The 20,467-nt window shown below is 40.9% G+C and overlaps 1 protein-coding gene across 2 annotated transcripts in view; it reads right to left on the bottom strand.

Annotated features, from left to right (window-relative positions):
- LOC140905017 (uncharacterized protein C3orf20 homolog) overlaps window positions 1-20,467 on the bottom strand; it is a 64,913-nt gene that overhangs the window by 41,233 nt on the left and 3,213 nt on the right. For both annotated transcript variants that reach the window (XR_012156711.1, XM_073327513.1), the window contains exons 2-5: window positions 17,537-17,657; window positions 14,716-14,847; window positions 12,563-12,673; window positions 850-1,003 (exon numbers count right to left, since the gene is read on the bottom strand). Coding sequence is in view for 1 of the 2 variants with exons in the window: in XM_073327513.1 (XP_073183614.1) it covers window positions 850-1,003; window positions 12,563-12,673; window positions 14,716-14,847; window positions 17,537-17,644 (505 nt within the window). In the remaining variant the exon portion in view is untranslated. The remainder of the gene's footprint in view (window positions 1-849; window positions 1,004-12,562; window positions 12,674-14,715; window positions 14,848-17,536; window positions 17,658-20,467) is intronic.

Genomic DNA, 20,467 nt, shown 5'->3' with positions numbered 1-20,467 from the left:
AGATGATATTCAAGGTCATGTTCCTTACAAGAGGGCTCAAATATTATGGAATGTTTCTCTTTGGAGGGAATCAAATACAGAGACTACAAAATACAGGCATTGCCAGATTATACTGAACCAGAAGACCATGGTGTCATGGATTTAGTTTAAGATATCTCTTATGCAGCCAGTGCTCAGTGGGTGAAATTCATGCCCATGCAAAGGACCAGCATGAGGTCTATACATCACTTTAGTTCCTCTTAAATGACCAAATATGGCTTAAGTGGTGCATAATTCATACTTTGGCCCAATGCCTCGACATGAATTTCATGCAGAGACAGGAATTCCAATATAAATTAATGTATTATTATAAGGTACTGCTTAAATGTAGTAGCAAATGTGTTTGGAATATCTAGCTCCAAAGAAACCCATTCAGACAGTCTTTGTTTTTTTAAAAACTTATTTCTTTCCCAAACCCCAAACACTAGCAAAAGTTACAGTGCCACTGACCCAGAGAAATGTGGAAGTGACACTGTCATTGATGCCTTCCTCATTAAAGGCCAGAACCCACCTCTCTTGCTCATCTTGAGTGATACCCTACTTCACAGTCACCTTGGCTTCACCGGACCCTTTCATGTGATTAACTGTTCACCAATGTGATTAAGAAGTTCACAGTCTGCCCTTCTATCTGTTTCAATGCACAATATTTTAAAGCCAGAAAGCCACTCTATAAAATTAAGTCTGAAACTGCAGATCAAGAAGAGAAAGGACAGGCCTTGAGCTATTTTGTCCATTGTGGTACCTGCTGAAGTAAAAGCAAACTGAAAACTATTAAAATCATCACTAAAATTTTTTTCTACAGTGACTGACCAAAAGCCATTCGATAATGTTGCAGCCAGTCATCCAAAATAGTCTTGATCTTCTGCTGTAGTTTTCTTAATTCTCTGGCTGCACTGAAGTCATTTATATGGCTTATGTTCTCCTCTGGGATTTCAAGTGTCTTCACCAACTCTGATAACTTTGGCTTTTTTTGAAAAATAGAAAAAACACAGTTAAAAACTATATTTGATGTTTAATGCTGCCAAAACAGCCTTGAAATAATGTTATAATTAGGGCAGTCAAGCTATTAAAAAAATTAATCGTGATTAATCGCTCGCGCGATTAAAAAGTTAATCACAATTAATTGCACTATTAAATAAAAATAGAATACCATTTTTAAAAATATTTTTGATGTTTTCTAAATTTTCAAATATATTGATTTCAATTACAACACAGAATACAGAGTGTACAGTGCTCACTTTATATTTATTTTTATTACAAATATTTGTACTGTGAAAAACAAAAGAAATAGTATATTTCAATTCACCTAATACAAGTACTGTAGTGCAATTTCTTTATCATGAAAATTGAACTTACAAATGTAGAATTATGTACAAAAAATAACTGCATACAAAAATAAAACAATGGAAAATTTTAGAGCCTACAAGTCCATTCAGTCCTACTTCAGCCAATCACTCAGACAAACAAGTTTGGTTACAATTTGTAGGAAATAATGCTGCCCGCTTCTTATTTACAATGTCATGTGGAAGTGAGAACAGAAGTTTGCATAGCACTGTTGTAGCCAGCATCGCAAGATATTTACGTGCCAGATGCGATAAAGATTCATATGTCCCTTCATGCTTCAACCACCATTCCAGAGGACATGCTGATGACCTGCTCAATAACAATTCAAAGCAGAGCAGACCGACGCATGTTCACTTTCATCATCTGAGTCAGATGCCACCAGCAGAATGTTGACTTTCTCTTTCGGTGGTTCGGGTTCTGTAGTTTCCGCATCTGCATGATGCTCTTTTAAGACTTCTAAAAGCATGCTCCACACCTCGTCCCTCTCAGATGTGGGAAGGCACTTCAGATTCTTAAAGCTTGGGTCCAGTGCTGTAGCTATTTTTAGAAATCTCACATTGCTACCTTTTTTTGCGTTTTGTCAAATCTGCAGCGAAAGTGTTCTTAAAATGAACAACATGTGCTGGGTCATCATCCGAGACTGCTGTAACATGAAATATATGGCAGAACGTCGGTAAAACATAACAGGAGACATACAATTCTCCCCCAAGGAGTTCACAAATTTAATTAATACATTTATTTAATGAGCATCATCAGCATGGAAGCATGTCCCCTGGAATAGTGGCTGAAGCATGAAGGAGCATATGAATCTTTAGCACATCTGGCACATAAATACCTTGCAACTCCGGCTAGAAAAGTGCCATGCGAACGCCTGTTCTCGCTTTCTCACATTATAAATAAGAAGCAGGCAGCAGTATTTCCCATAAATGTAAACAAACTTATTTGCCTTCGCGATTGGCTGAACAAGAAGTAGGACTGAGTGGACTTGTTCTAAAGTTTTACATTGCACTCAAAAACAAAACAGTTATGTAACAAAAAAAATCTACATTTGTAAGTTGCACTTTCATGATAAAGAGATTGCAGTATGAGGTGAATTGAAAAATACTATTTCTTTTGTGTATCATTTTTATAGTGCAAATATTTGTAATAAAAAAGAATATAAAGCAAGCACGTACACAGTGATTAATTGTGATTAATTTTTTTAATCGCAGTTAATTTTTTTTAATCGTGTGAGTTAACTGTGATTAATCGACAGCCCTAATTATAATATATATGAGACCTTTAATTTAAAAGCATATTTTGAATATAAGTTATCAGTAGAGTGAGGGGATAGAGAAGACTTTTTCAAACTTCCCATGAGTGGAAGTTTTTTTTTGTTTTGTTTGTTTGTTTTTCCAGTCTGTGATTTATTTTGTACATCTGTTTTATGAATTCAGCCCATCAGAACGAGACCGCCTGTGAAAGTGACCCAGAAGCAAGTTCACGCATTTGTGCAGCCAGCGTGTTAAATTAAATTTGATTGTTCATAACTGTTCAGTAGAAGATAAAGTAACATCACAGCCTCTCCTGAAGTCCACAATGAGCATTTCAAATTCACATCAGACTAGGGTCTCCGAGAGGAAGAATGGATCCAATACACCATGAGTGGAAGTTAGCAGGCACTGGTAAATGTCACCATCTTCTAGTCTGATCCATTATACTGTGTAATCTAGTTTGGCATCATAACACATACTCTTAGTCCTCTGTTGTAGGATGAGAGAAGAAGGGTGCGGATGCTGTAAATTATACTGGAGTCTGCCACAGCTTGTTTGTTTGGCTAGGCTGCTGCCAGTCCCATTGCTTCCTCACTCCGTTGTTCAAAGACCTCCCTTTTGGTTTTACAAGTATTGCGTAAAGTGCAGGAGGAGGACATTATAATGGTTTGATTAGTCATTGAATTAACATTGTAAGTCAGCAGCTATTTGCATTTGGCTCTCAGCCTCCCAAAAGCATGCTCTGCCTCTATTTTACACCTGCTGTACCTACTGACATCTCTCTGGGTATTTTTAATCTGAGAGTGGTTTTGTGAGGCATAACAAGTGTGAGGAGGCAGAACTGCCCAGAATCACAACATGGATGGAGACATCATTAACGTCAATATTGTTTGGTGGGACAAGGATTCCCTTCTGCCCACTCTGAGAAGGTCCAGAGTTTTTGAAAATTCTGACACCATGCACTTTCCTTCCTATGATGGCCCACCAAGACCTGCCTTACCATCCTTTTTGTTCATGTATTCCTGGATTTGTTGGGAGGGGCAAATGAGTCCCAGCATTAGCTTCAACAGAATAAAGCAGTGATTACTGCTGGCACTTGACATTGAAAACACACAGACCCACTTGGCTGGGGCTACATCTGGCCCAAAAGCAGCACTTCAACTGATTAACATCAACTTCAAGTGCCAGAATAGGTTACTTTAGAAGGGGCGGGGAGAAGAGTGACTCTTGCAGCAAAACTTTACCTATTGCTGTTCTCAGCTTCTGAATCACTGCAGGAGGAACACTCTCCAGTGCCTTGATGCAGCTGCCTCAGCAGTCTTATAACAGATTTTTAGAAAACTTCAGCACAAATTGCTGTTGCTTGAGCAAAAAGAAAAGGAGGACTTGGGGCACCTTGGAGACTAACAAATTTATTTGAGCATAAGCTTCCGTGAGCTACAGCTCACTTCATCGGATGCATTCAGTGGAAAATACAGTGGGGAGATTTATATACATAGAGAACATGAAACAGTGGATGTTACCACACACACTGTAATGAGAGTGATCACTTAAGGTGAGCTATTACCGGCAGGAGAGCAGGGGGGAAACCTTTTGTAGTGATAATCAAGGTGGACCATTTCTAGCAGTTGACAAGAACATCTGAGGAACAGTGGTGGTGGGGAATAGTTTTACTTTGTGTAATGACCCATCCACTCCCAGTCTCTATTCAAGCCAAAATTAATTGTATCCAGTTTGCAAATTAATTCCAATTCAGCGGTCTCTCCTTGGAGTCTGTTTTTGAAGTTGTTTTTTTTTTGTTTGTTTTTTTTAAGAATTGCAACATTTAGGTCTGTAATCGAGTGACCAAAGAGATTGCAGTGTTCTCTGGCTGGTTTTTGAATGTTATAATTCTTGACGTCTGATTTGTGTCCATTTATTCTTTTACGTAGAGACTGTCCAGTTTGACCAATGTACATGGCAGAGGGGCATTGCTGGCACATGATGGCATATATCACATGGGTAGATGTGCAGGTGAACGAGCCTCTGATAGTGTGGCTGATGTGATTAGGCCCTATGATGGTGTCCCCTGAATAGATATGTGGACACAGTTGGCAATGGGCTTTGTTGGAAGGATAGGTTCCTGGGTTAGTGGTTCTGTTGTGTGGTATGGTGTGTGGTTGCTGGTGAGTATTTGCTTCAGGTTGGGGGGCTGTCTGTAGGCAAGGACTGGCCTGTCTCCCAAGATCTGTGAGAGTGATGGGTCGTCCTTCAGGATAGGTTGTAGATCCTTGATGATGCGTTGGAGAGGTTTTAGTTGGGGGCTGAAGGTGATGGCTAGTGGCGTTCTGTTATTTTCTTTGTTAGGCCTGTCCGGTAGTAGGTAACTTCTGGGTACTCTTCTGGCTCTGTCAATCTGTTTGTTTCTTCACTTCAGCAGGTGGGTATTGTAGTTGTAAGAACGCTTGATAGAGATCTTGTAGGTGTTCCTCTCTGAGGGATTGGAGCAAATGCGGTTGTATCGTAGAGCTTGGCTGTAGACAATGGATCGTGTGGTGTGGTCTGCGACTGATGAAGTGAGCTGTAGCTCACAAAAGCTTATGCTCAAATAAATTTGTTAGTCTCTAAGGTGCCACAAGTACTCCTTTTCTTTTTGCGAATACAGACTAACACGGTTGCTACTCTGAAACCTGTTGCTTGAGCGTTAGCAGACACTTTCAGGCAACATACTGTTTCCTGGGGGGAACTGCTTAGAAGTGACTCCTCATGGGGAACTTTCTGAAAAGCCATGACGCTGAAAACACCATGATGTAAGCAGCCACAATAAAGCTGGAGTTTAATTAACCCTGTGTCAGAGTAAAATTTTATATGGTAGGTGATTCAAACACAGTGAAGCATAAAACATAATGGCAGAGCTAATCGAGTCCTAGACCGCGGGAGAGACTGTTCAGACTTGCACTGCCGAGAGCAGAATACTGCTGTGAGTACACCGTTTGTTTTACAAGACAAGGCTGATAACAGAAAATGGAAGCACTGAAGCCTCCAGAGACATTAAACCCGCAAATCAGTGGCGCCGGAACAGGAAAGGTCAGCGGGCCATGGCCCTCCCCTGGACTGTCCAGTTTTCACCAGGACAGACCCCCCCTAGGAAGAATGAAGTGGTGGGAGGATATAATTTCTTTACCTAGGATCAAGCAGCTGCAGGGGCCAGATAGATGAGTACAGCACTTATTTAGAAGTTGTAGCAGCCAGTTGCAATTTTAGGAATATTAACGATTCATTGATAAGAGACCGGATAGCATGTGGGATATGAGACTCACAAGTGCGAGACTGGTTGCTAGGGGAAGCTGCCTTAATTTGGGGGGAAAGCTAAGAGATATGCAGGGCTGCACAGCTATCTAAAGAGCGGATTAGAACCCTGGAAGAGCAGTCAGCAGAAACTGTCTATGCAATACATAAAGAAGAAATCAAAACCCAATACAACATTAGTAGATTATTAGAGTACAGACACATGCAAATACTGCGGTAGAGAAAACACAAGACAGAAAAAAAAGTGTCTAGATTATGGGGAAAATACCATACATGTGACAAATGTAATCATTTTGCAACCAAGTGTTTGTCCAGAGGGTAGAAAAACAAATCTAAAGTACACACAGTAACCGAAGAGTGCAACAGTGAGTATGAGGCCATTATGTGGGTGACCAAACAGATGGTAAACACAGTGCAAGAAGACCCTAGTAAGCACCAGAAATCGTTGTATGCAGCCAAGTTACCTGGGAAGAAAGTGATACAATTTCAATTATATTGTGGTGCAAGTTGTAACATTATCCTGATCTGTCTGATAAACTCGGACATAGGGTTGGAAGAGACTGTTAACAGATGGTTAATGTACAACCATACCACATTAAAGCCTGTGAGGAAAATATAAAAATTTAAAAACGGAAGGAACAAAAAGGAAGTCTGGATTTTGTGGTCATAGATGATGAGACAAGAGTACCATTTCTGGGCAACAAGGCTGCCTAAGCCATGAACCTGATAAAAATACAGTTCAAAACATAATGGAAGTGGATAGCAGGGTGACTGAAGATACCTTGGATGGTATTACCTGGGACCAGGAGATGATACAGAGGGACTATAGGGACGTGTTTCAAGGAGACAGACCACTACATGGTGTTCATAAAATAGAGATTGACACCAGTGAGAAGCCAGTTAAATTGCCAAAAAAAGTACCCATTGCAATACCTACAGCCACTGAAAGACGAACTGCAGAGCCTACAAAATTGTAGAATTACACAGCCTGTCAAGAAGAGCACAGACTGGATAAGCAGTCTTGTGGTGGTAATGAAGCCATTTGGAAAACTGAGACGATGCCTAGACCTAAAGCCTTTAAACAAAGCTTTGAAACAGAACTATTTCCATCTGCCTATAATTGAGGACATATTAATAGATCTGTCTAAAGTGAGACTTTTTATAGTATGCAGTGTAGAAAATGAATTCTGGCATGTGCTGATTGAGGGTGAAGATCCAGAACAAGCACAACAATATCATGATTGCAAATTACTACATTTTTTTACAGAGATTCAGAAAAAAGAATATTAAATTGAACTCAGACAAACTCAGGTTGAGAGTAACTGAGATGGCCTACACTGGACGTTTGTTGACCTCCAAAGGCCTGAAAGTAGACCCAGGGAAAGTGAGGGCAATTAGAGAAATGCCAAGACTCAGCAATATTAAAGGAGTCCAAAGATTCCTGGGAATGGTCAATTATTTAGCCAAGTTTTGCAGCGATCTATCTGAGAGCAGTAAGATCCTGAAAGAGCTGACACATTGAGTCACCTTATGGGAGTGGACAGACCAACACAAGCAAGTATTCCAGAAAACAAAAGAGATGATTGAGAAGGCTCTCATTTTGAAACATTATATCGCAGAGGAACCCTGATGCTGCAATGTGACACATCCGAGTCCTGTCTAGGGGCTACCATGCTGCAAGAAGGACAACCTGTTGCGTTTCTAAGCAGAGCATTGTCCGTGACAGAGAAAGCCTATGCTCAAATTGAAAAAGAGGTTGTTAGCAATACTCTTTGGAATGCAAAAATGTCACCAATACATTTACAGTTGCACCATGGATGTACAATCTGCCATAACCCTCATGAAAGCCATTACTCAGTGCACCAAAACACTTACAGTGGGTGATGATGCAACTGTAGAGTTACAATGTACAGATCAAGTATTGCCCAGGCAGCAACTTGGTGTTGGCAGACACCTTGAGCCATTTATACTTGCCAGAACCCAGCCAGGAGAGATCCGTAGAGGCCGAGGTGGAGACAGTTAATATGGGTACAGTACTTTCCTATCTTGGAAGAAAGGTTGAAAGAGGTACAGAGCAAGACAGAATGCTGCAGAAATTGCAACTCATGATCCTACAAGGATGGCCAGTGACAAAAGATCAAGTACCTAAAGAGAGAACACATTCTTTCAGATAAGAGATAAGTTATGTATACAGAACGACATTATATTTAAGGGAGAAAGAGCAGTTATTCTAGCAGCTATTTAGCAATGAGAATATGCATAAAGTTTATTCATCACATCTGGGAATTGAAGGTTGCTTACGGTGAGCCAGAAGGACTATGTACTGACTGGGAATGAATGAACAATTATGGGTATTCATAGAAAAGTGTGATGTATGCAGACCCTAAGAAGACAACCGAAAGAGACCCTGTGGCAACACAAAGTTCCAAGAAAGACCATGGGCAAAGGTGGGAGTAGATTTGTTTACCTTTGGAGACAAAGGATACATGATGATTGTAGAGTATGTTTCCAATTTCTGGGAGATAGACTATAGACTACAGGATCCATAACAGTCATGCAGAAGATAAAAGCACACTTTGCACAGTATGGGATACCTGATATTCTGCGTTCTGATAATGGACCTCAGTTTCTTTCAGGAGAGTTCTGGAAGTTCAGAAAGGACTGGGATTTTGGTCACATAACATCTTCACTGGGGTATCATCAAAGCAATGGCAAACTGGAATCAGTAGTAAAAACTGATTAGAAACTGTTGAAAAAAGCAAAAATGGCAGAGGCTGACCAATACTTAGCACTAATAGATCACAGATATATTCCCTTGCAAGGCCTAAATTCTAGTCCCGCACAAAGATTGATGAGCCAGAGACCTAAGACACTCTTGCCAACAAGCAGAAGGTTTTTAGACCCTTGGTACTCAGGCGTTTCACCTGGCGAATATGGAGAAGCCAACAAAAAAGACAAGTGTTTTACTACAACACATCTGCAAGAGATCTGACAGATCTGGAACTAGGCAACAAAGTATATAAACAACCATTAACAAAACAGGATAAAGTTCTGCCACAAAGCTACCCTAGTGCAACAAGGAAACCAAAGATCATGTCAAGTGCAAATAGACAATGGACAGATAGTGAGGCAAAACCATAGGCACCTCAGAAAAATAAAAAATCTCTAAAGACAGGATGGACAACAAATGTCTTCGGGTTCTACAGCAGGAAAATCCTGAGCCAGAGTTGTTAGAAGCAGACAACGTCAGGGGCATGCCAGAGAAAAGACAGAAGGAAGAGGGTGTTTTGACAGACTCAAGCAACACCATGCCTAGAGGCTGTTATTGACCAGATGGGAGTAAGACATCACCAAGGAGGCACCAGTGAACCATACCATACTAGAGGAGGATGGACTGTTATAAAACCTGCTCATCTGAGGGATTTTGTGATGAACTTCCAAGTTGTACCACTGTGTAGCTAGACAGACTGATAAAGTGATGAATAAAGTAACTGCAAGAATGGTCAGCATCTTAAAGGAATACGTTAGATTACATTACCAGTTATTGCTGGAGTGTTTAACAGCTTTTTTTTAAAAGAGAAGGGATGTAACAATATGAAAGTGCCAGCAGATCGCATACTGTTTTCTGAGGGGGAACTATTTCGAAATGACACCTCCTGGGGAACTGTCTGAGAAGCCATGAGACTGAAGAAGCCATGTTGTAAGCAGCCACAATAAGGCTGGAGTTTATTAATTAACCCGGTGTCGGAGTGAGATCTTATAAGGCAGCTGATCCAGAAACAGTGAAGCGTAAAACATTGCTGAGCCAGGAGGGAGGGATTAAATGGTCATCCTGCCCTCCGTTTTGAAAAAAAGCTCTTAAAATTACACCGATACCTGGGGTCTAATGGGGAGTACTCAAGGGAACTTATGGAAATGTGACCTTTCTCCCCACAGTTCTGCTGGGCTCCCAGACAGTCTTTCAGAATTTCTCAAGTGAACTGTGCTGGGAACTGCAGGATAGATACCCGGAGCACAATGCAATTGCAGTAGCGTAGTACAGCGCTAGTGTGGATGTGGGTAAAACTACAGTCGGAATAGCATCACTAGTACAATGTAAGTATTTACACTACAGCTGTCCTTATGGTACTGGTTAAGTTGTCTGATGTAGACACAGTTGCAATGAAAAGTGTATTTTCCCATCAGTGGCAATGTGAGTATTAATGTTAATTGTTAATGGGTGTTACCCACATGATGCACCCTTCAAAGAAGAACAGATGGCAAAATAGCTTTCTGAGCAAGGTGGTAATGATGCATTGTACTTATCTCTAAATCTGAATTGTTGCTTCCAAAAGCAATACAGAGATTTGAAGCACAAGACAGAGTGAGTGAATGTGAGTGTTTTTGGTGCAGTGGTTAAGCATTGCCGAGAAACCCATATAGCATCTACCAATTTAGACACAGGAAGCTTAAACTATAATTTTTGACTAGCTCACTTTGTAAGCTAATTGGAATTACAGACAAGAAAAGAGCTTCATCCATTTAATATAACTCCTACTGTACTTAACTGAACTGCTAAAAATGAACCAAAATTATTTGCATAAACTGCTTAGCAACACAAATTCAAAATGCAGAAAAAACTTGTTTTCAATAAAACCGAAAGTAATATTTTAGAGTTCTGTCCATAAGTCCAGAAGCTGGTTAAAAGCCAAAACTGTAATCGACTAACTAGCATGACGCAATTGTGCTCAGGGATAAAATTTTCAAAAGCACCAAAGTCCCATTTTCAGATGTGACTTAAGCACGCAGACCCAGATCTGCAACTGTATTCCCATTGATTTAAATGAGAGTTAAGTACCTAAATACCTTTGAGGATATGGGCCTTAAGGCCCAAGTCTCACTGCAATTTAGGCTCCTAAGTCACTTTCCTAAAGGAGATTTAGACTCTTAAGTCCCTTAAGCATCTCCTCCCAGTGCTTCATCCTCCCCTAGTTCTGCATTCCCCTCCTTGCTCCGTTTATTTTCTTGTCAACTCTCTGCAGATCTTGTTTTGGTGGCATTTCAAATGGCAATCTGACAGGCATTGCTAAGGGGTAGAGATATTATTGTAATGGGCATTGCCCTCAAGTTAGTTAGAAGGAACAAGGTGTCTTCTCTCTCCCTCTATGTTAGTGTTGGTGAATAAATGTCAGGTTAATTTAACTCCCCAGAATGATTCGGGGTAACTTCTTGTTTTTCTTTTTAAAATATTAATTTACACATTTACCTGGATCTTATCACTCTCAAAATACATTTCTGAACTTTCTAAGTTAAATGTTTTATACAAAATGGAATATAAATGGAAGTCAACACTAAGCAAAAATCTGTTTTGTTTTGGTTTTTTTGGGTTTTTTTTGGGGGGGGGGTTGTTTTGTTTTTGCTTTTCCAACTTTGACTCCACAAATCCCTTCACTTGTGAACCCCCTGATCATGATAACACATTTTGTGACACAAAGACCATCTATCCTGAGTTCAGTGGGGCATTTAAGACTTTTATATAGAGTACTATAGGAATGCAGCATTTTGGTTGGATGGTCAAGCCAGGTGGTCAACCAGCATGCTGCATTCTGCACAAAAACAAGGTGTGGGAGAATTTTACTCAGGACACTAGGGGAACCCTCTCCTCTTGCAGAAAGCAAAGGATGTCCACAAATAAGAGACAGGACTTCATTTTTTAAACTCTCATACGCAGGATCTCCATTCTGTATGGACCTCAGTTTATCACGGAGGCAGCAGAAGTGTGATTTGAGTGGGGGGTGCCGAGTAGTGGCCCTCTACATGAGAAGCAGGTGGAGGTCGCGGTATCACGGATAGGAGGAGGAGTGAGGGGAGCTACTGAGCCTCAGCAGTGGGAGCATTTTCCTACCTGCTCCCTGGCCTGATCCGGGGCATTATAGCATCTACTCCAGCTTCCAGGTCCTGCTTTCACCTCGATGCCACTTGCAAGGAATGTCGCACAGGTGCAGAAACATAGATCAGGGGCATTAGCTCCCACTGCCCCCTTGTTCCGCTGCCCCTCATTTATCTACCACAGAAGGACTGAGTCAACACTCCTAGGATTCTAACCTGTAGAGTGTAGGTATTTCATACCTAATGCTTAGCCAGTCCCTCTTGGCAAGAATGAATATCAAAATATGTTATAATGGTAGTTGTAGCTGTGGATGAAATGGATGACATACTTAACTGGACTTTATTATCCAAGAGGGTTATCAGACAATAGATTAATCATGAATAGACTATTATTTGTGTCATAGCAGCATCCAAAAAACCCAACCAGAAATTGGGCCCATTGTATTTGTACAATAACTAGTACATAGTAAGGGACACTTCCATAACAGGCAATGGGGCAGATCGTTACCTGGTGTAAATCAGCAGAGTTCCACTGAAGTCAATTTACACCAGCTGAGGATCTGGCCTTACAGTTTTAGGGCATTACTCTCAATAGGCCTTAAAAAAAAAAATTGGGGAGGAATATCTTTACGTTTCAGAGTCAAGATGGTTGTGTGGGAAGGACTTAAACACAGCTGCAAACAAGCAATTGTTAGAAAAGAAAGAGATGCAAAAAATATTCCAGTAAGATTGTTAGCTGTCTTAGTACTGAGTTTTTGGTTGCTGCTTACTTCTTTCTTTAGAACCTTCTTTGTTTCTTTCTCTCTCAATTTTTTCCTGCTTACTTTAGAGAATTCTTTAGCTGATTTGGATGAAAGTTTAACTCTGGTGAGTATCTGGCCCTGGAAAAAAGAGAGAGAAAAGTATAAAACTTTTTTTATATATTATACAATCACTAAGGGCTGGATAAACACAAAGGTTTGATCCCTTCTGTCCACACACAAATCAGTCTGACTCGGGTAAGCAAGCACTCAGGACCCAGGTCCTCGGACTCTGGTAAAGGGATTTGGGTCAGAGCCTTAGTCTCATTGTGACTGAGGTCCAAGCCCTGTCATTTTGCAGTGTGTCTGCAGCTCAAGTTGCAGACCCAAGTCAGAAGGTGTGTGTAGTGCAATATGGACGTGTTAGCATGGCTGTGAGACCAGGTCCAATAATGGTAAGCCCAGGTTTACAATGTAGTGTAGACACTCAAGCCTGGGCTTGGAAACTTTGGGTATGTCTATGCTGTAAAAACAACAACCACCACCCCCCAAATACCTGTGACAGCGAGTCTGAGAGCCCAGATCTACTGACTGGGGCTTGCAGGCTTTGTACTGTGGGGCTAAAAATAGCAATGTAGATGTTCCCACTCGGGCTGGAGTCTGGACTCTGAGACCTGGTGAGGGGGTCTCAGACCCAGCTCCAGCCCAAGTGGGAACATCTACATTGCTGTTTTTAGCCCTGTAGTGTGAACCCCATGAGCAAGAGTCAGTAGATCTAGGCTCTGAGACTTGCTGCTGTGGGATTTTTTTTTTTTTTTTTTTTTAGTGTTAGATGTACCCACCAAGTCTGCAAGCCCAGGTCCCAAAGATTCAGGTTTACAATGCAGTGTAGACATGCCCCAATCAGAATTCAGGTCAGACTGTGTTACAAATGCACCTTTTTGGTATATGTGTGTAGGCTGCCTAGCAAGATGAGGCCCCAATCCTCTGACTGGAACCTCTAGGCAGTTCTGTGCTAACAAACACATATATCTATAACAGTAAGTGACAGTCCCTGCCAAGAGCAAGCTGTTGATAGTTGTATTTTTGCTGTTTGCCAATAATAAAGCCCTATTAAGTGCTCACATATGTGGAATTTTTTCTAAAATAAAAATTGTTTCTTAGAAAACAATCAAGCCAGTTACATTGCTAGATAAGAATCAAAACTACCTGGGTTTTTTTTTTTTTGTACTTTTTAACGACTGTTTGTTCACATATATCAAAAAGGGTTAATTTCTAAAACAATCTGAAAGATGCTTACAGTCTGATTTTAACTCCACTGCAAAATAGATATTTAAGGGTGACAGGTTTCAGAGTAACAGCTGTGTTAGTCTGTATTCGCAAAAAGAAAAGGAGTACTTGTGGCACCTTAGAGACTAACCAATTTATTTGAGCATAAGCTTTCGTGAGCTACAGCTCACTTCATTGGATGCATACTGTGGAAAGTGTAGATCTTTTTATACACACAAAGCATGAAAAAATACCTCCCCCCACCCCACTCTCCTGCTGGTAATAGCTTATCTAAAGTGATCACTCTCCTTACAATGTGTATGATAATCAAGTTGGGCCATTTCCAGCACAAATCCAGGTTTTCTTTCACCCGCCCACCCCAACACACAAACCCACTCTCCTGTTGGTATGGCCAAACTTGATTATCATACACATTGTAAGGAGAGTGATCATTTTAGATAAGCTATTACCAGCAGGAGAGTGGGGTGGGGGGAGGTATTTTTTCATGCTTTGTGTGTATAAAAAGATCTTCTACAGTTTCCATAGTATGCATCCGATGAAGTGAGCTGTAGCTCACGAAAGCTTATGCTCAAATAAATTGGTTAGTCTCTAAGGTGCCACAAGTACTCCTTTTCTTTTTATTTAAGGGTGAGTGGTTGCACTTATGAATTCACTTTTTCCATATTTCTTCCTCTAACTGAGTCAGTGTGCATCTCTAGTGAAGTCAGGGGTAGACTGCTAATAAATAGAGGCTCCTAGTAGAGCTATATTTATCCATACCTATTAGAAGGTACTGCAAAGGGGGAAAGAGATAATATTAAGGGTTACTGACTCAGTGAAAACTCGTTAGTCTCACAGGCTATAGACAGACTGACATTTTTAATGAACCTTAATTGCAAGCAGTTGCAACATACCAGTTCTTCTAATTGCGGAAGAGCCACACCTTGTAGTGGTGACAAAGACAATCGCACGCTTTCATGTTGCCACTTGTAGACCAAGCTAATAGCAAAGCGCCCTGCAATCCTCACAGTGATGTAGTCATTAACCTGGAGTAAGACAAAGGGCAGTCATGTTCTATACCCAATCTTCATTTTTGTGGCCCAGGTGGGAGATGCTGCATAGTGTGACCTCTCCAATGTTAAAACGGGGAAAGATTGCGATTAGCCAACCCAAATGATGGTTAGTGATCAGCCTTTTCAGTTAAATGTTGAGCCAAATTCTGGTTTTGTCTCCAAGCAAAGATTAATGATGTAAAGTTAGTTAATACTGTATGCATATGAAGTCTGGCCAGAAACGGCCCCTTGCCCAGACTATTCTTGTCCAGGACATACTAATCTGGATCATGCAGAGGCAGGAAGGTATGCACTAGTCATTGTCTAGTGAGGGAACATATGAGAAACTCCCCCAACTTTTAAGGTGACTCAAGAAAGTGCCTTTGCTTCTTGATGTATAAGACCTACAGAATCAGGCACAGATTAGCAAGAAACATTCTACCCTATGCTTGGCATTTGAGCTTGGTTGCAGGTGTGGATGAGCAGAGCTTAGACAGTATCCGGTGTCTAGAATTTGTTTTGCACTTTTCAGTCATACAGTATATTGTCACAAATCCGTGGTCTCCTAGGACTTCATTGTTGTCATTATACTGGAACATCATGGCAACAGCAAAGAGGGAACTCGGAACCACCCGCTACAAAACCACACGTTTGTACCACCTATATAAAAGGCAATCTGTTAGCTGTACCAGGCCTATCACACATGTTGTGTGTGATTGTTCCCAGCTGCTCCCTCATTTAGGCTGCCACCTAAGGTAAGGTGAACTGAGAAACAAGAAACTACTTGTGTTTGTTGGCTACCTGACATTCTGTCAGTGCTCTTGAATGGATACCTTGTATAAAGTACTAATCACATTGCCAATAGCTGTGTATCAAGTAACAAGCAACAAAATCTGACCTGGCGTGTATGTGGTGGTGCCTTTACAAATTCTTTTCTTCAAGGCACACTTAAGGGCTTTGCTAGCAAATGTTTAGGGTGTCTGCTCCTTAGTAAAGCATAACTCCATTGAGCTGTATGAAAATGTTCCAGGAGAGTTTTTCAGAGAGCACATGTGGATGATATTCTTATACAAGGAAATGTCCGATTTTTAAAGTCATAATTTCTTGTGGCAGTGAGTTTCACAGGTTAATTCTGCATTGCATAGAAAAATATTTCCTTTAATTATTTTTTAAAAATTGTTTTCTTCTGTGTACTTGGGTGTCTCCTTGTTATTTTATTATGAAAGGGTAAATGGGGTGCCCACTTGATCTTTAAACCACGTAATGGTCTCATGTCACCTCTTTGTCTCCTTTCTTAATTGAATAGTCTTAATCACTTTAATTTCTTGCTATACAGAAATCTTTCTGTGTCTCTAGTAGTCTTTGCTGGCCTTCTCTGGACCTTTTTGATTCCTCCTATATCCATTTTGAAATAGGGTGACCAAAATGAGCAGAGTATTCTACGAGAGAGTGTATCATTGGCATATATAACGACATTATATTTTCAGTATTATTCTCTGTCCCTTTCTAAATACCGCCCAACATCTTATGTGCTCTCTTGACTACAATTGTGGGTTGAGAAGATATTTTCTTTCAGCTCTCTACAATGATGCTTAGGTTTTTGACAAGTTAATTTAAGAAGCTATCAACACATTTAAGCTACTTTTTCTCCATTGCCATGTCAGCATTAGTGTGCCTTTAAGAGGCCATTAGATATTAGGAGTGGACACTTATCCTTCAGACTAGCAATATGGATTTAAAGGATGGTTGTTTTCTCTTCTTTCTTAAATACAGACTGAATTATGAATGGGATTTGGGAAGGCGATGGAAGCTGCTAAGGATGGGAGGGTACAGAGTAAGTGAGGTATACACTAGGAACCTTCCAGGAAGGGAAAGAAGATGTTGCTATTGGCAGGTGAGGTCTGTGAAAGGAAGGCAGGGGAACAAGTGAAGTGTCACTTCAGTTTCCTCTCCTCTCCTTCCAGTCATCCTCTAGGAGGCAGTATTAAATGGAATTGACAGCTTTTCTGTGTACGAAACTTTAAAGTTTAAACTGACATGCAACTGGGTTAAAAAAAAAATCTCAGAAGACACCCCTTTTCCTACCAACTGCCTGCAAGTGTCCTCAAACTTACGCTTGGGTGTTCTGTGTAATTTTCAGGGCCTCTCTACCAAATGTATCCCTGATTTTTACCTTAATTTCAAGTATCTTTTAGCATTCTGGGCCTGATCCAACAACCACTGGAGTCAGTGGCAGTCTTTCCATTGACGTCAATGAGAATTGGATCAGTCCTAACGTCAGGTTCAGCAGTTGTTTGCTATTAAAAACACACAAAAGATAAATTAAATGAGAACTCACTTGTATTTTAAAAGAGTAATGAGAGAATGTTCTAAAACACTGCTCCTAGGTGCATGGATAGTCTGGTGGCCTCAGGAAATCATGAGCCCTTACACAATTCTCTGCAGCCTTGGGCGAGTTACTTATCTTTTCCCTGTCTTAGATTCCACATGAGTAAAATACAGACAGCAATATTTACCTTGCTACACCTGGATTGTTGGGAGTGTTACTTAGCTATTCTTTGTAAAGCATTTAGAAGATGAAAAGTGCAGTATTATTATCCTTGCAATGAAGAAATTTTCCAAAGGGCAATTTTGTTGCAAAAGGAGAAAACCAAAACAGAAAAATCAAGCCAATAAATATTACCTGCATTAAAACTGGATCACTAAGCTTTCCCACCGGAGGCCATATCCATTCTCTGACTATTTCTCCATCTTTATTAGTCACCATGCCTCCTTCCTGATTAAACATCATTGCTATGATGTTACTGTGAACAACAACCAGAAACAGAAAGCCAGGTTTAATGGTTCACGTTCGTAAAATGTGAGCAGTCCAAGAACTTTACTTTGATCTAAGTGGTTTTAATTAGCATAATAACTTTGCACATGCAGCACGCCATTGTGCTTTTCACACGCTACACACTTGTAAGGCAGATCTATACTAGCCCTGCTTTACAGGTGAAGCAGTGAGGCCCAGAGACATTGAAGGGCTGTTTTAATAATTAAAATGAAATAGGAGAATGTATGAGAAACTGATGACTAATACTTGGTGAGTTTTAATACTTATTTCTAGTGCACTATCAAGAGCACAAAAATTCTTCAGCTGCCAGCGCAAATTGGAGGGAAGAAGAAGAAAATAAGGAAAAGATAGTCACGTTTATCAATCCAACCAATCAATCCATGTTGTTAAGATTCCTGAGTTGCTTTTTGGGGGTCACACTTCTACGATTTTTCTTTAGTGTTCATTCGCAACAACAAACCCACAGTTACCTTTATCCCTGGCACAAACACATCAGCTGACCTGCTTCAATGTAGTGTTCTGAGAAGATGTCACAAATAGCAGAAGTAAGAATTAAAATCAACATCCCAGACAATATGGGAAATATTTTCAATTAAGGGTCTCACTTAATTGAGTTTTACTAAAAATTGTCTCAATTACCATTGTTATTCAAAACAGATGTGGCTCAACAACTCTACAAAAATATTTAGCTTAGTACAAAGGGCCCCACTGTGGCCCAATCAGTAAATACTTCCAAATGGGTTCAACAACCCCGCTCCTTCCTTCCACAAAGGCACACCGATTATCTGTGATTTGACAGATACTTCGGATGAACATTAATCAAAAAATGCATTTAACAAATAGTATTTGACCAATTCTCTCTCTGATATTCATGAAACAGTGTAAGTTAGGTAGGCAGGGGTGTGTGTGTGTTTGCTTTCCTAAGAACTGTGCTAGGGAATGATTACTCAGACAGTGTTCTGTGGCATGTCTCTCTGCCACCAATGTCATGGAGGGTTTGCAGAGCTGCCTTTCTTCAAGTGTTTGAAGGAGCCAGGATTGGGATGAAAAACTTTTGCCCGATGTCTCCACTGCTGGGGGTAGATTTTCTGGTAAATGCATGTGCCTTCTGCCCTTGGAGATTTGGCTGGTGGTCGTTATATCACAGTACAAGTCAGGAGCCAAATTTTCAATGACCTCCATTCAGCTTCAAAATTTGGCTGATGGAAGTTTTTGGTAGCCCAAAATCTCTGACTTGTATACACTGTCATTCCATCAGTGTGAGCAAATCAAGAGTTTAGGTGCAGAGAAACTTGAGTTACCCAAAACTGTGGCTGCTTTTGGGGGAATGGAATATAATTTTAATAGTTAAAAAACAGTGGCATAAAGCAAGGGATGATTCAACTCCATGTCCGTGGCTGTGAAATCAAGTTGTATCATACAGTCTCATTCATGGCTTCGAGCAGTATCTTAGGCTCTTCTATAGCACCTCTTACTGCAGCACCAACCTTAATATACAGTACGCTAGCAAGTGCTCTGAAATATATCTCCCTACCTGTTATGAAGGCAGATACTGCCATGTCCAAAAGGTGTAAAGGTTCCAAGTATAGTCTGATCTGGAGAGGCAGTGAATATATTGGTGTACACACCACCACCTGGGAGATCGGAATAGCTTTGGCAGACTGCAGGATGCCCAGAAGGATAGCTGAAGGTACAGTCAACGAGTTTTACTTTTGGCTGATAATGCAACTCTGGCCTCAGTTGTGACTTGGGTTATATGCCTGGGAGTAAGAGAGGCTAAAAACCCCACCCTCCTTATAGATCTTGGGCTGTCTGGATCTTGGGTTCAGTAGGAGTAAGTGGGGCTGCTTGTCTGTTTATCCCTTCCCCAGAGGGAGGGCGCAAGGAGCGGTGGAGAATGGGTGGAGCCTTGACTCAAAACTCCACCCTGCTGCCTGAGCCAGCAGAGGGTGGGTGAAAATTTACGGTTGGTAGAGGCCAGTGTTAAACTACTACCGTCCCACGAGCAATAAGGAAACAAGGGAGGACTTGTGACTCAGTTTCTGATGCAAAATGCCTCTTGGGGCTTCTGCAGGGACCGGGTGGCTTTGCACCGCCCCTTAGCTCTACCTAAAATCACAATCTAGCCCCCAAAGTATAATTGGTAAAGCTCTATCTCTTCATGTTCATAGGATTACATTTTCATGAATTCCATTGTATCGCCTGGAGGATTAATTTATTTTCACTGAGCAATTCACTACTACTATTCATATGGTTTATTGACTCGAATCACCCTGTGGGAGACCTGGAGAGGGAAGCAATAGTACGCCTTGTATACGTGGAAAGCAGCCCCTCTGAGGGGATATTCTCCATGTCTCTGAGTTGGTGGTGTAAAAGAGCTCTATTGCTCATAGCACATCTCTGACTGATTAGAAAACCATGCAGCTGGTACAGCTATAAAAACGGGGACAAGGGCAATGGCAGCCCAAAATGATGGAGAGGGGGAAAAGCCTTTGCTATTAAATTTCCTTTCATTTGTTGCTAATGAACATAGGAAAGTGTGTGAAGACAAGGCTTCTGATCTCCTGCCCTGTGATCATCTAAAACCAACCAACCTCCACAGTAGTCAGAAAAAGCAGACAGAGTCCCAGCTACAATAAAAACCTGATTATCTGAGCCCCTTTCGTCCAAAACTCTCATCCCAGTCTCGGCTATAGCCCCTTTATCTACTCATACTTTATCCACCTTTTCCGCCTTATCCCCCTATGGGGTATAACTCACCTACAGCCACACATTTCT

This window comes from Lepidochelys kempii, chromosome 1 (genome assembly GCF_965140265.1).
Source record: "Lepidochelys kempii isolate rLepKem1 chromosome 1, rLepKem1.hap2, whole genome shotgun sequence".
NCBI classification, from domain to species: Eukaryota; Metazoa; Chordata; order Testudines; family Cheloniidae; genus Lepidochelys; species Lepidochelys kempii.
Note: the sequence above shows the minus strand (reverse complement) of the source record. Positions and strands in the feature narration are given on the sequence as shown.